Below are 15445 nucleotides of genomic sequence, written 5' to 3' on the forward strand. Positions count from 1 at the left end.
ATTGCAAAAAGAGTTGCACTCAAACACAGCATCAAAAAATCATTCAAAACTTGATTTTCAACCAATGAAATGCATGTATTTGGGACTTACGATTGATTATTTGAGTTACATTAAACACAACTCTTTCTGCAAGGAACCCCCTATAAGCTTAGGCCAATGTAGCACTGTGTCCATCACATCAATTCAGAAACTAATTCTGAATTAAACCATATTTTCTTGTCTTACATGACTAATATCAGACTAATGGGGTGCTGCAAGAAACTTGCGATCAATTGCAAGTCAATTTTTGGTCCCTACATCAACTATATGTCTCGCAGTTAATTGCAAATTAGTGATTGATTGCTAATTTGCTCCTTGAAAAAAGAAGTTTAATCTGATTTGCTACAGCTAACACTGATCTATCACTCGTAAACAAAATATTTTGCAACAAAATATTTGCAATTGATCGCAAATATTTTCTTGCAACACCCCCTACATGAATAAATAAATAAATGGCTGGACGGCTAGACATTTCAAGTACTTAATTAAAGTGACAATGTTGGGCTTAATGGTATATTGTAGCTACGGCAAAGTTTTTGCAAAAATCTCTCTTCCTTCCACTTTTTCTATCTTTTTCCTTACCTCTTCTCTCTCTGTCATTCACAAGAAATTGTTTATGAAACTCAACATGGACACAGAACATATGACAAAGTTCTTTAGTAACTCTGCGTTGCTGAATGCTCAGTACATAGCTAAGCTAAAATCCATGACATTGTTTAAACTCGGATTAAATCCTGGATTAACAATGAGAATAGCACCCAATTGGACTATGAATAAACTACATGTTTGTTGATGGCTGAATATGTCATTTACTCAACTCTGGTGAAGAGCTCCTACTATGAGATGACTTGTAGCTATGGACGGAGCTAGCTATCGATGATGCTCTCTGTCTCACAAACCCGCCTGATGGATAGTTTATCATGTACTCAATTCTGGTGAAGAGCTTCTACTACGAGATGACTTGTAGCTATGGACGGAGCTAGCTATCGATGATGCTCTCTGTCTCACAAACCCGCCTGATGGATAGTTTATCATGTACTCAATTCTGGTGAAGAGCTTCTACTATGAGATGACTTGTAGCTATGGACGGAGCTAGCTATCGATGATGATCTCTGTCTCACAAACCCGCCTGATGGATAGTTTATCATGTACTCAATTCTGGTGAAGAGCTTCTACTATGAGATGACTTGTAGCTATGGACGGTGCTAGGTATCGATGATGATCTCTGTCTCACAAACCAGCCAGATGGATAGTTTATCACGTACTCAATTCTGGTGAAGAGCTTCTACTATGAGATGACTTGTAGCTATAGACGGAGCTAGCTATCGATGATGATCTCTGTCTCACAAACCCGCCTGATGGATAGTTTATCATGTACTCAATTCAGGTGAAGAGCTTCTACTACGAGATGACTTGTAGCTATGGACGGAGCTAGCTATCGATGATGATCTCTGTCTCACAAACCTGCCTGATGGATAGTTTATCATGTACTCAATTCTGGTGAAGAGCTTCTACTACGAGATGACTTGTAGCTATGGACGGAGCTAGCTATCGATGATGCTCTCTGTCTCACAAACCCGCCTGATGGATAGTTTATCATGTACTCAATTCTGGTGAAGAGCTTCTACTATGAGATGACTTGTAGCTATGGACGGAGCTAGCTTTCGATGATGCTCTCTGTCTCACAAACCCGCCTGATGGATAGTTTATCACGTACTCAATTCTGGTGAAGAGCTTCTACTATGAGATGACTTGTAGCTATGGACGGAGCTAGCTATCGATGATGCTCTCTGTCTCACAAACCCGCCTGATGGATAGTTTGGTCTTGGATGATTGTAGGTACCATTCAGATGTGATGTGGTCAGATGCACAGGGACGTGGCCTCCTCTGTGGTGTAAGAAATAAGTGTCCATCATTTAGTGTCATCTATGTCACTTCAAAATCATCCACATCAATGAAATGTTAAGACCAAATTGATCAAAGATGGCTTGGTCATTAGAGTCATAACCCTTCATCAGTGTTGGTCAGTATAATAACTGCTCAATAAGAAATATGAGTCTTTTGATAGTTGTGACAAAGTTAACTCAGCTAACTTTGGTATGTGATTTAAGAATGATTAAAAAGTAATATATTGGATTCAAGACACAACTAATACATATTCATGAATTATATAATATAATAATATGCTGTAAAGCACTTTGAGCCATTCTGGGAAAAGCACTATATGAATATTGGCCATTATTATAATTATTATTATGAGTTTAAAATGGACCTTTCTGGGAGGTATCGGTTCACAACATGAGCTAAACAAAATTATCTAATTGTACATGAAAACCTTAATTTTGCATCTGATCTTGAAAATGATTAAAAGACATCAAGGTGATTAAAAGACATAATAAACAAAAGAGGAATAAAAGTAAAAAGAAAGGGAAAGAAAACGAAAGAAAGATATGAAATGGGGTTGAAGAGGATGAAGAAGAAAATAGTAGTAGTAGGAGAATCAACATTAGCGGAGGTTGTTATGGAAAAAAAAATCATAATGCTATAAACTTTAATTGCGGAAGAAGTTTATGGTACACCATGTGGCGATTTTAAAAAAAGAATTAAGGTAAGTGAATAGAGGTAGAGGTGAAATGGAGAGGCAAGAAAGTGGAGGTTAGGAAGTAGAGTATTCTTTTCTGAGACGGGTGTAGTCGAGAACTGTAAACCAAACAAGATGAGAAAAGGCTGGCTTGAGTTGGTGAATAGAGTTGTACAGTGGTACTTAACCTAAGAAGGAAGACTACAACACTTCACTATTTTTTTTATTCATATTTGAATTTGTTTCTATAGGTATATCATCTTTAATGATCAGAGGAACATGTTTGCTTTCTTTGTAAGAAATGTCAAACATCTTACCTATCTGATCTACCAAGTTCCGCTCTGATCTTGTCCAGTTGGGCCTGGAGTTGCTTCTTATCATGGGCTAGCCTTCTCTCTCTAGATGATCTATCTGTTAACTGTAGACAAAGAGAATATATAATTTATTAAATCATACCTCAGCATAATGACTGATTGCGTGGTATTCTGATAGCATGGTTTGATTAAACCTGGGTTAACTTAGACCACACTTTTATGGAGTACCCGTTGTCAACTTATTCACAAATTAAAATAATTCTTATTCTGCTGAAAAAAAATTGTCAAAAATTAAGTGAGTCGTGAAAAAAAGAAAAAAGAAATTGAAAATGCAAAAATATAATTTCTTATGAATTGATACATTATAATTGCCACAAATGGGCAAGGAATATTAAAGGTCAAGTCCACCCCAGGAAACTGCTGACTTGAAAAATAGAGAAAATTCAAACTAGCACAGTGCTGAAAATTTTATCAAAGTTGGATGTAAAATAAGAAAGTTATGACATCTTAAAATTTTGCTCATTTTTCACAAAACTGTGATATGCACAACTAGGTGAGTCAGTCGATGATGTCCACCACTCACTATTTCTTTTGTTTTTTGTTTGAATTATACAATAGTTCATATTTCATAGATTTCACAATAAGGACCAACTCGACTGAACCGTACAGTGAACAATGCTAATTTCACATGTTCAGGGAGGAATTAATCGTTGTATCACTTGACAATGAGGAGAAAATTAGAATATTTCATATAATAAAATACAAAAAAAATAGTAAGTGTATGACATCATAGTCTCCTCATTTGCATACCAGCCTGGATGTGCAGGTAACTGTTTTGTGAAATGAAGCGAAACTTTAAATGTCAGAACTTTCATATTTTACATCCGATTTTGATGAAAATTTCAGTGATATGCTTGTTGGATTTTTGTCTTTTTATTCAAATCAACTTTTTGTTGGGGTGGACTTGTCCTTTAAGAAGCCCAGCACTCCATAGAAGTGCTGTTTAAATTCGAGTTTAGACTATTAAAAAGGTTAAAACTAGGTTAAATTGTCAGAATACCACCAATCTTTAATTAATCAAGTTTGAATAATGAGGTAACATAGTATAAAGTGTTCTTTAACCGGTTGCCTGATAGAACCAGACAGTCCTTGTTCAAATATTGGGATTAAAGAATACAGTAGTAAAAAATAATAGGTAAGAGCTGTTATAAAGCATTCTCTTAGATTAAAATCAGTTCTATTTGTGAGTCTGAATTGTGGAAGAAACAATAAGATACATGTAAAGGTATCTGAGGATTAGTGCTTACTGTAAGGTATTGGGACCCATAAATGTATAAATGATTCAATTCAGCTGGGAGACACAAGGAATGCACACAGAATAGTATTCATTATAAGGACCTTTCCACAAGGACCAGCATCTCATTGAGAATGTTTCCTTGTCTCTTTTGGCTGGTCTTTATTAACAAGCTTCCCTGTATCAACAATATTGGATTATTCTGTTATAATGAGGGCTGTAAATCCTTGATGTATTAGCAAGTGTATGATGATGTATGTATGACAGGCAAGTTATAACCTATCTTCCGATTTCTTGTCATCACAACATAAAGTTCTTGATAAACAGATTTTATTGCTTGAAATCAGGAGATCATTTTGTGTTGTTTTTGTTCTTTTTTTGATTAATCAGGGGTTTATTGCAGAAAAATCACGTGTTAGTCCCAAATGTGCATTTTTGATTGGCTGGAAATGAAGTAGTGTTTGATTTTTTTAGAGATACGTAAGATTGTAACTCTTTGTGCATCTTGACTGACCTTCCTAGTAACGTCTGTAGCCTGTTGTTCAGCTGATTCTACTTTCTGACGTAACTTCCTATTAACATCCATTTGATCCGATACAACCTGCTCACTCTATTCAACATGAAAAGTGGATTAAAAAATAATTATAAAAAGAAAAAATATACCTGACAAGGATCATTATTATTATGTCAACACCACAGAAAAAATCCCTACATCTGACATGCTCCAGTTTAGCATCTCATAATCTTCATATCCTTAGTGCGACATCTCTCCTACATTTAATCTTTAATGAATTTATTCTCACTAGGAGAGCATGCTATCTAGGAAAAAGTTGTTGACCGGCAAGTTGAAAAATGGGCGTCACATCATAATGAATAAAGACGGTGAATGAATTGTGAATTGCTTTAATTTGGAAAGGGTAAATGGGTGACTCAACACAGGAAATGTGATTCTTTTACCAGAGTAAGGGGCTGTCTTTTTTCTACATTGGGGCAATTGCAGAATTTTTTTAGGCTACTTTTTAGAGGCAACAAGCTATTATGGGGTAAAAGCAAATATCATTATTCAGCTATTGTTAGGATACTAATTTTTCTTAATAATCTTAAATATTTAAGTACCTTGGGGAAACTCTTAAAAGAATGGTAGCCAAAAAGCATGCATTAGGGAGAATTTTCGGGGCGATTTGGGCTGTTAAGAGATTGAAATTGCCCGTTGCCCTCATGCTGTCTCTTACAAACATTTTCTAAGATTGTGAGCATACTTTGTACACTGTTTATATATTTACCGTATAATTCAGTAAAATATGTCAGCTCTATCACTGATTTCTTAAATTTCAATATTTTTTACTTTCATTCATGGTAATGGAATTACAAAACAATTTTCACAGAATAAAACTGTCTATCAAACAAAATATGCATAACAGACCTGTATGTTTTGTTGTTTGAGTTGATGAATTTGATTGGTCAGATCTTCATTTCTCTTCTTTTGCATAGTCAGTTGGGATCTAAAGTCAAAACAGAAGTTTGACGTGTCAAACAGTCATCAAGACAACAGATATCACACTGGCTGAAAACCGCCAGGGTCTTGCACAGAGACTAGGTTCAACACAACGTTGTGTAAAAAAAGGCGTAAATATTCCAAATCATGAAAAAGGAACAAATTACTAAGAAATTTCCAGAAATAGGGACATTTTCAAATTTCCTTATCAATAATACACAAAAATGTCACAGAAATAGGATCACACAGGTTAGAAATGACAATTTTCCTTTAGCCAAAATAAGAATATTTCTATTTAATGGGAAAAGTTGGCAGATATGATGTTCACACTCATCATCTCCCAAAAGCACAACTTGGCATTGTGTTTTAAGCATAAAATCCAGCCTGAAAAATTCTACGAGCTCAGTTATTCACTTGACGTAGCAGAATCTACATCGATTTGGTAGAAATGCATCTAAAAATTCATTTATTTTGAAAGAACAACATAAACCCCATAACAACTGGTGGGTATTTCATAAAGCTGTTCGTAAGTAAAGAGGAACTTTAAGAACGACTGGTGAACCTTCCCGACGCGCCAAATAATCACCAATGAACATTAATGGTGAATATCATTTACCAAATGAAAGGATCATCAGTCATTCTTAAATACATTCTTATGAACAGCTTCATGAAACAGCCCCTGGATCATAAAATAATAAATGATAAACATTCTTCAAGACATATTCACACAGACACAAAACCTACCATTTAAAAAAATTGCTAAGTCTAAATGTATGTGTTTTAATATAGGGTATTTATATTGCGCACATATCCACCTTGTTAGGTGCTCAAGGCACTCCTATATTACCCGGCTAAGCTAGGCGTTCATAGCGCACACAGCTATTTAAGGAATTACTTCCTATCGGTACCCATTTACCTCACCTGGGTTGAGGGCAGCATATTGTGGATCAGTTTCTTGCTGAAGGAAATTAGCAAGGAAACCCATGACCCTCTGTTTCAAAGTCAGAAGACTAATCCACTGGGCCACAACGCTCCACCTTTTATTAAAGTATTATTAATTACCTCAGTTCTGATATCTTTCCTTCAAATTTCTGACCAAGGACTCGGCACTCTTCTTTCCATCTGGTAAAAAAAACACATGATTCAATATTGACATACTCTAAAGTGGAAGTCATGGACTATAAGTTGGTGAAGACCAATTAGTGTGTGTTTATACAAAGGGTAAATAATTGTCTACAAGTGAAATTGTATTTTTTTTTAGGTATGAGGAATTATATCCATTCTGTTAGATTTTAAACTTTCTTTAGTAAATCAGCTCCTTAAATATTTGTCAGGCCTTAAAATACTGATATTTTGATGGCAGGGAAACTTTCCTATTTGGAACATTCCTATATTACGGCACACATGTCTAATGAAAAGGTCATCAGGCAAATGAATAGGGCATCTAAGGTCATTTAATTTCATAAAATATGTGTAAAAAGCAAACATATACGATAACATATGACTGGGAGTTACAATAAAGGCCTATGGCTTGTAAAATAGAGATACCCGTAACACGATGAACAAACAGTGTTCAAGTCAAGAAATGAAAACAATAATCAAGTATACAATAAGTCACTTACAAATAAATTAAAGGTCAAGTTCATTCAAGAAAAATGTTGATTTCAATAAATAGGGAAAATCAAACTAGCATAACGCTGAAATTTTTATCAAAATCGGATGTAAAATGAGAAAGTTATGACATTTTAAAGTTTCGCTTATTTTTCACAAAACAGTGATATGCACATCTCAGTGACATGCAAATGAGACGGTCGATGATGTCCCTCACTCACTATTTCTTGTTTTCTATTGTTTGGAATATACAATATTTCATTTTTTACCGATTTGACAATAAGGACCAACTTGACTGAACCATACAGTATTAAACAATGCTAATTCCACATGTTCATGGAGGACTTAATCGGTGTTTCACTTGACAAAGAGAAAATTGGAATATTTCATATAATAAAATACAAAAGAAATAGTGAGTGGATGACGTCATCAGTCCCCTCATTTGCATACCAACCTGGATGTGCATTTAACTGTTTGGTGAAATTAAGCGAAACTTAAAAATATCATAACTTTCTTATTTTACAGGCGATTTTGATGAAATTTTCAGTGTTATTCTTGTTGGATATTTCTCTTTTTATTTAAATGAACTTTTTGTTGGGGTGGACTTGCCCTTTAACAAAAAAACAAACAGAAAAGGGGAGAAACTAGAGCCAGGGTATTGGTAATTGTGGATTGATAGATACATACTTTGAGCTCATCTTTTGCTGAGATAGGACCATCTGTCTGAGTTCCTTTGTAGACTGTCTACTATTCTCCTCAACGCTCTCTAGACGAGCTTCATATTCTCTTCTCATCACACTCATCTCATGCTCTACACCGATCAACTGCAATGGAAACAAAGAACAGTAATTAACAATCCACTTTGATGGTTACCGTAGCAACAGTCAAACACCTATGCTTCTCAGCCAATCAAAATCAATGAAAAATGTCAGATCTGATATATTGTCAGATAGAAAAGCTCAATCTGTATTTATAAACAGATATATATTTATATTACCCTAGTTATATCATTCTTGCCAGCACATGATCTATTTCTCTGTTGACACGTTTGCTCCTGCGATATTTACTCCGGTCTAAATATTTCAGAAGGCATAGGATTAGAGTTAGGATTGTTGTGAAGTTTTTGGTTCAGAAGATTGTAAAGATATTAGGATAATGGTTTATTTAGTTTTGGAAGTTAGGTTTTATGTTTGACTCAACGTGAAGACTTTCCATCAGAGCAATTGTCGCCAGAGCAAATGTCATGGAACCATTTCTCCACCCGTTTCTGGCAATATCCACTTGGTCTAACATCATGTGGTCTATATGTCTAGATGAATGGTTAATGAATCAAATTTTGATTTGAAAAATTTTGAAATTAGACCATCTGGGCAATAGAATATATGAAAATAAGATTAAGCCTGCATTCAACCAAGCATAGTGAAATAGCACTCAAGACCAAAATGACGGTAGACCATGTGGGTTTAGTCCACGTGATAGACCAAGTCGATATAAGTCTTCGACCAAGTCAATATAAATCTTCCCTGTATCAATCATATGGCAATTAGACAATCATCAATGTATTAATATAAGAACATATATATTACATACATCTTTAGCTGCTGATCTCTCTGTATCCTCCTTTTCTCTGCGGAATTCTATCAGCTTCTTCTTGAGGCCATCGTTATCTTCCATCAATCTCAGTCTCTCATCAGATAAGGTCTCGCATTCCCTGGACAGCTTCTCCAGTCGTCCTCTAAGCTGATCAGTCACCAGGAGACTCCTAGACTTCTCTTCTTCATGGCTAAAGACAAACAGAATGGTAAAGGAGATATCTTTGAGCAAGTTTTCCTTCCTGAGCATTACCTTTCAGTTTAACCCAAACAATAATGATACATTGAGGCCATATTGTAAAATATCAAAGTGTCATTAACATTGTTACTCTTCAGAGTTAGATAAAATCTATTATCCAAAAATCATCTGTTATAATAGTCCTGAAATCAATCAATTTTTTTTATAGTGCTTGATTATGATGTCTAAGTGCTTTACAGAACATTATCACCCAGGTCAAACAATGTACACACTTTCTCCACTCCCTGGGGAGCATTCCAACAAGAGTTCCAAGACCCAACTACTATACAGACTAAATAGTCTTTTGCATCCTACCTGTACCCATTTATCTCCTGGGTGGAGAGTGGCAAAGTGTGGACTAAAGCCTTGCCAAAGGATGCTACGCTGCAATGGGATCCGATTATATGACCCTCTGATTAAGAGAAGAGTCAGAACCATTACACACTGGCTCTTACAATCAAAAAGAGGAAAAAGGGGGGGGGGAGTTTTTACTAACCATTTTTACCTTATTTCAGTACAAAACACTGGCAGAGGGCACAGCTGGCCCGTCTCCCCCCCCCCTTGAGTAGGAAAATCAAAATTGGTAATGTAAACAGAGGTGTGCCCTAATGTTGTAAGTTAGAGCAATTACGGGATCGGAGTTCGGTTCGGAAGTTTTGCTCCTAAAATCGGAATCGGTTCGGATATCGGATCGGAAGATATTCAAAAACAAAAAAATACATTAAAATTTGTATGTGGCCGGCGCGTGGACAAATGCGGCACACTACACTGATGGCAGAATTTGTTTTGATCTCCGACAAAAGCGGGGGAAGAAGATGATGAGTTGTTTTGATCTCCGACATAATCGGAGGAAGGAAAATAAGATAATGACATTCCAGCGCGCGACACTACTGCCGATCAACGATAGGCCTCTTCTCTACAACATCGTGGTGATGGCGGAGTCCGTCGTGAACTTTTAGAGGCCGCATTACTTACCGAAAAAGACGCACTATTATCCAAAGTTGTTTACGATGATATTCACCTTCTCTACAACATCGTAGTGATGGCGGAGGTAATCGTAATTTCAAAAAGGTCGCATGACCTCCCGAAAAAGACGCATTATTATCAAGAGTTGTTTACCGTGATATTCACCTTCTCTACAACATCGTAGTGATGGCGGAGGTAATCGTAAACTCTTACAGGTCGCATGACCTCCCGAAAAAGACGCATTATTATCCAGAGTTGTTTACCATGATATTCACCTTCTCTACAACATCGTAGTGATGGCGGAGGTAATCGTAAACTCATAAAGGTCGCATGACCTCCCGAAAAAGACGCACTATTATCCAAAGTTGTTAGAGATGATTTTCACCTTCTCTACAACATCGTAGTGATAGCGGAGGTAATCGTAAACTCATAAAGGTCGCATGACCTCCCGAAAAAGACGCACTATTATCCAGAGTTGTTAGAGATGATTTTCACCTTCTCTACAACATCGTAGTGATGGCGGAGGTAATCGTAAACTCTTAAAGGTCGCATGACCTCCCGAAAAGGACGCATTATTATCCAGAGTTGTTTACCATGATATTCACCTTCTCTACATCGTAGTGATGGCGGAGGTAATCGTAATCGCATAAAGGTCGCATGACCTCCCGAAAAAGACGCATTATTATCCAGAGTTGTTTACCATGATATTCACCTTCTCTACAACATCGTAGTGATAGCGGAGGTAATCGTAAACTCATAAAGGTCGCATGACCTCCCGAAAAAGACGCACTATTATCCAAAGTTGTTAGAGATGATTTTCACCTTCTCTACAACATCGTAGTGATAGCGGAGGTAATCGTAAACTCATAAAGGTCGCATGACCTCCCGAAAAAGACGCACTATTATCCAAAGTTGTTAGAGATGATTTTCACCTTCTCTACAACATCGTAGTGATGGCGGAGGTAATCGTAAACTCTTAAAGGTCGCATGACCTCCCGAAAAAGACGCATTATTACCCAGAGTTGTTTACCATGATTTTCACCTTCTCTACAACATCGTAGTGATAGCGGAGGTAATCGTAAACTCTTAGAGGACGTATAGTCAGATAGTCGTAAATATTACCGCGCATGTCAGCGTGTTCAACTAAATCTTATTTGCCTCCGCTTAAGATCAAAACATATCGTCTTTTCGCTGTTTTTCTTCCTCCATTCTTGTCGGAGATCAAAACAAATTATCACCAATTATCATCATCATCGTTTTGTTCTCCCCCGATTATGTCGGAGATCAAAACAAATCATAATCTTCTTCTCCACCTGCCTTTCCGCTAATATCGGAGATAAAAACAAATCATAATTTTCTTCCCCTTTATCTTCTTTTCCTCCCACCGCTTTTGTCTGAGATCACAACAAATCACCAGCGCATTTTGACGGCAAACATGTCGCCACGTGTTTTTTTTTGTCTTGTTATGTTTTGGTTTTTCCGATCCGATTTTTTCCCCACTGGTCAAAAATCGGAGTTCGGAAAAATGTAGAAAAAAGGGGAAAATCGGATCGGATCGGGAATTGGAATAAAAATCGGTTACAGCATTAGTGTGCCCCCTCTTTTGAAAGTGAAGACCTTTTGTTTTTGTTTTTTTTGCTTGTCAAATTTTTTTGGGTACGAAATATTCTTAATTTTGTGTTAAAAACTTTAAAAAAATTTTTTTTTGCATGTCAAAGTTTTCCTAAAAAATGTGCCCCCCCCTTTTAGAAAATCCAGGATCAGCTCCTGGTACAAACCCACCTGTGTTCCTGTCTCTGCATGCTTTTCTCCATCTGTTGAGCTCGTATCAAGCTTTCATCTTTTAATCTTTCCATCGCAATGATCCTGTTCTGTAACTCATTAATTCGTTGGTCTCCAGTCACTGCGGTGCCTTCTTTATACACCTACGAAAGAAATATAATACATGTGTGTAACTCAATATACTGGAAATTTTTACATCAATATCAATTAATTCTAGATTCATGAATGAATTAGATACTTGTAAATAGATATGATGCATTATGTAACCAGCCATCCTCAAACCAACAAAAAGTCAAAAAGATGAATTTTGAGATTGAATTGAGCTTGACAAGGTACATCGTAATTTAACATGGTACATAACTTGGAACATTTATAAAAAATGATAATGCATATAAGCACTTGATTGACTGCAGAAAAAATTGCAAGAGCTTCAAATAATAAGGAGGAAAAAAGGTGATACCTGTTCAAGCTCATGTTCTACTGCCCTTTTCTCTCTGATAGCTCTTTCTATCTCAGCCTGCTTTTCAGCATTCTCCTGTTTGAAAAAGAAATGAAAGTAATATGCTTTATTAATATGGATTTGAAAATATCTAGTTCCTCACCCTCGGTAGTTAAAATCACATCGCATCTTCAGGCAAAACATGCAAGCTGAGAGTTTATGTGGATGACCAGTTTTTCAAAATACATGTACATGCTATAGTAAATATAATGCCAGATCAAAATTTTGTCCATGAATGCCCGTATTCTGAAGTCGGGTTTAACTTAAACTCAGGTTTAAAGTTGTGGTTTAAGTATGGATAGCCACTTGTTGCATAAATCACTAACAGCAGAGATACCATATTTAAGCTCATTTAGCTCTCAAATCATTCATAAATTGTCTAGGAAGTATAAATAGATGATTGCCTTCACCATCGATGAATCAGGAAAGAGCAAAGTAAACATAAGAAACATACAACTTAAAAAAATTGTTGACACTCTTGGCTTCCCATAATTTTAGCACAGAGTTAGACCATGGTCTAAGTTAAACCTGACTTCAGAATACGGGCAAATGTGTTCTAAAATTTGGTGATGTGGATCTTTGATATAAATAATCATCCTCATCTCAAACCCATAACTGGTCATTATACTTTACTACTGACAGCTTATCACCCTTAGTAAATCTATGCCAAATAAAGGACTCGTCATAGCATTACGATCCGATGTGTCATTTCACAATGTAAAATCAGAGAAATCCTGATTTTATTTTTTTACAAGATAATTAGATGCATCTACCCGTTATGCTTGTTTATTAATTTAATTTGCTGCCAATATATTTTCCATTGTTTATTTTACAAAAAATAAGTGCAAATACAGTTACAAAGTCTGCAGCATTTTGAATATAGTGATAAAAGAGCCCTGTTGATTAAATGCCTTGCTCATGGCCATAGGTGCCGTGGCCGGGGATTGAACCCCAAACTTGTCAAGGGCATTACACCACTCAGCAACGGCAGCTCCACCAATACAAATATAGAACACAAATGTTTGCACACAGCACGTATTTGTGTTGCATTCTTGCCCACATGGTCACCGTGGAAAAATACCATCACTCACCGTTTCTAAAGCTGTAACCTCCTCCATGAGCTTAGCAATATTTGAATTACATTGCTTTCTGATGCTATCTACTTCTTGTCTCGTTCTTTTACCAGCCTCGTTGACCAGTTTGCCCATAGCATCCTGTAATCTTCTTACCTCCTCTTCAGTCTGTTGCTCTCGGATCATTGCCTATAATTTATTTACAAAGGAGAGAGGTCAAAGGTCATACCAATATAACAAATATTTGATATTATTATCTGCTACCATCTTTAATCACCTTCATCACCATCATCGCTATCAGCATCATCATTATCATTATCACTAACACTATCATCACAATCATCATCACCGTCACCAACATCATCATCATTATTATAATCACCATCGTCGTCATCATCACCACCACTACCACAACCACAGCCGCCACCACCACCACCACAACCACCACCACCATCATCATCATCATTAAAATCATCATCATCATCATCATCAAATAAAAATATATTGGGTGGGTCTGAATGAATCTCTGTAAGCCGAAGGTCTTCTTCCCAAAAGTACTGATATACAACTTCAATTCATAAAGGTAAATGCAAAATATCAATTTATATGTGCAGTCCGACTATGGTTTTACCTAGCTATCACATTGGCATGAAATAACATTTTATTCTTCTTTTAAACATCTTTAATGATTTTGTGCAACAGGTCAATCATAAAAAAATTTCTTCTTCATTTTAGCATCCTATGTATGGGACTAAGTACATCCATGAACAGAGCAGGGGGCAGTCAATAAAAAATTAGGTCAGCAATTGTTCATAGACTTGCTCAATGTGTATAGTTACATTTTTCCTTCAAACAGTAAAGGAATACAGCTCTAACTGATGTACATATTTTACTTGATACTATTCTTACATCTACCCCATAACCAACCTTAAATATCTACTTTTGTTGGTATATATTAATAATCACCTGGTCTTTTTCCAACAATGCATTTTCAGACATTTGTATGCTCTCTCTAACTTGAACTGTTGCTTCATATTCACGAGATTCAGCATCTGAGCTGGAAGAATGAAATAATACAAGGGGCACATGACAGCAATATATTAAATATAGTTGGTATCAAAATGATTATTGAATACAGGAGTTATTCCCAATTCTATGAATAACCTGAATATGGCTATTAATTTATTTAATTGAAATCATCAGAAATTACGACACTCTATTGAAGCGTCAGTAATAAATTCATGTATAGCTTTGAAAATATATCTATAAATACCAACTCTTACAAATGGCAGAAAACAGCTCCAATTGTTATAATTATAGGTGTTAACATATTCAGATTAACAAACGAGCTAAAATATTCATTGATTGTTCATATTATTTTTATTGTTTTTGTTTTAAATAATAAATGGTAAAAGTGAGACTAACATTAGAGCATGAGAACCACTATTCACCCCAAACATTGATTGAAGGAGCCACATTAAGTCAAATACCTATTGGGAGTATCTTTCTATTTCAAAGGCAAAAATTAAAAGAAGTTACCATCTCTGGTGAAGAGATTTAATCCTGTCTTCAAGCTCCTTCCTAGCTCCTTGTAATCTCATGTTCTCTTGTGAGATCAGCTCCATGTTAAGCTCCAGCTCCTTGATCCTTTCCTGGAGACCTGGTATCCTTCCCTCATAGGACTGTACCCGACTACGGAGCTCACCAAGATCCTTGTCCTACATGAAGATACAAAACCTAAAGTCTGTCTAAAGTTTTGGTTTGGGGTCAGTAATGTTAATTACACTCGAGTATCATTGAACATAACAATATTACATAAGGGTAGTAGTCATTGTACCTAGTGAAAGTTGGATCTTACTAAATCAGAATTAATCCTTACTCCAGAATCCTGAGCTTCTAATATCTCTATTAAATATTGCATAAAACTGGAACTCTACAATCTCTACTTCCCAAAGTGTTTT

At 36.1% G+C, this 15445-nt stretch overlaps 1 protein-coding gene across 1 annotated transcript; it reads right to left on the bottom strand.

The window, feature by feature from the left end:
• Positions 1-621: 621 nt before the first annotated feature.
• On the bottom strand, positions 622-15219 carry LOC121410063 (sodium channel and clathrin linker 1-like). The gene is made up of 12 exons (XM_041601919.1): positions 15024-15219; positions 14451-14541; positions 13503-13673; positions 12373-12447; positions 11913-12055; positions 8925-9117; positions 8022-8158; positions 6786-6845; positions 5652-5730; positions 4743-4838; positions 2938-3038; positions 622-1926 (listed from the first exon to the last, which is right to left on the bottom strand). The coding sequence occupies exons 1-12, from the start codon at positions 15107-15109 to the stop codon at positions 1749-1751; spliced, it is 1410 nt and encodes a 469-aa protein (XP_041457853.1). The 5' UTR covers positions 15110-15219; the 3' UTR covers positions 622-1748.
• Positions 15220-15445: the final 226 nt, after the last annotated feature.

The sequence above is a fragment of the Lytechinus variegatus genome, chromosome 1, assembly GCF_018143015.1.
Source record: "Lytechinus variegatus isolate NC3 chromosome 1, Lvar_3.0, whole genome shotgun sequence".
Taxonomy (NCBI): Eukaryota; Metazoa; Echinodermata; class Echinoidea; order Temnopleuroida; family Toxopneustidae; genus Lytechinus; species Lytechinus variegatus.

Coding starts and splice junctions, on each gene's coding strand:
- LOC121410063 (XM_041601919.1), bottom strand. CDS start 15,109: ATGGAGCTGATCTCACAAGAGAACATGAGATTACAAGGAGCTAGGAAG. Junction 8,159..8,924: donor AGAGATCAGCAGCTAAAGAT/GTATGTAATATA, acceptor TTTCCATTGCAG/TTGATCGGTGTAGAGCATGA. Junction 4,839..5,651: donor TCAAACAACAAAACATACAG/GTCTGTTATGCA, acceptor CATGTTGAATAG/AGTGAGCAGGTTGTATCGGA.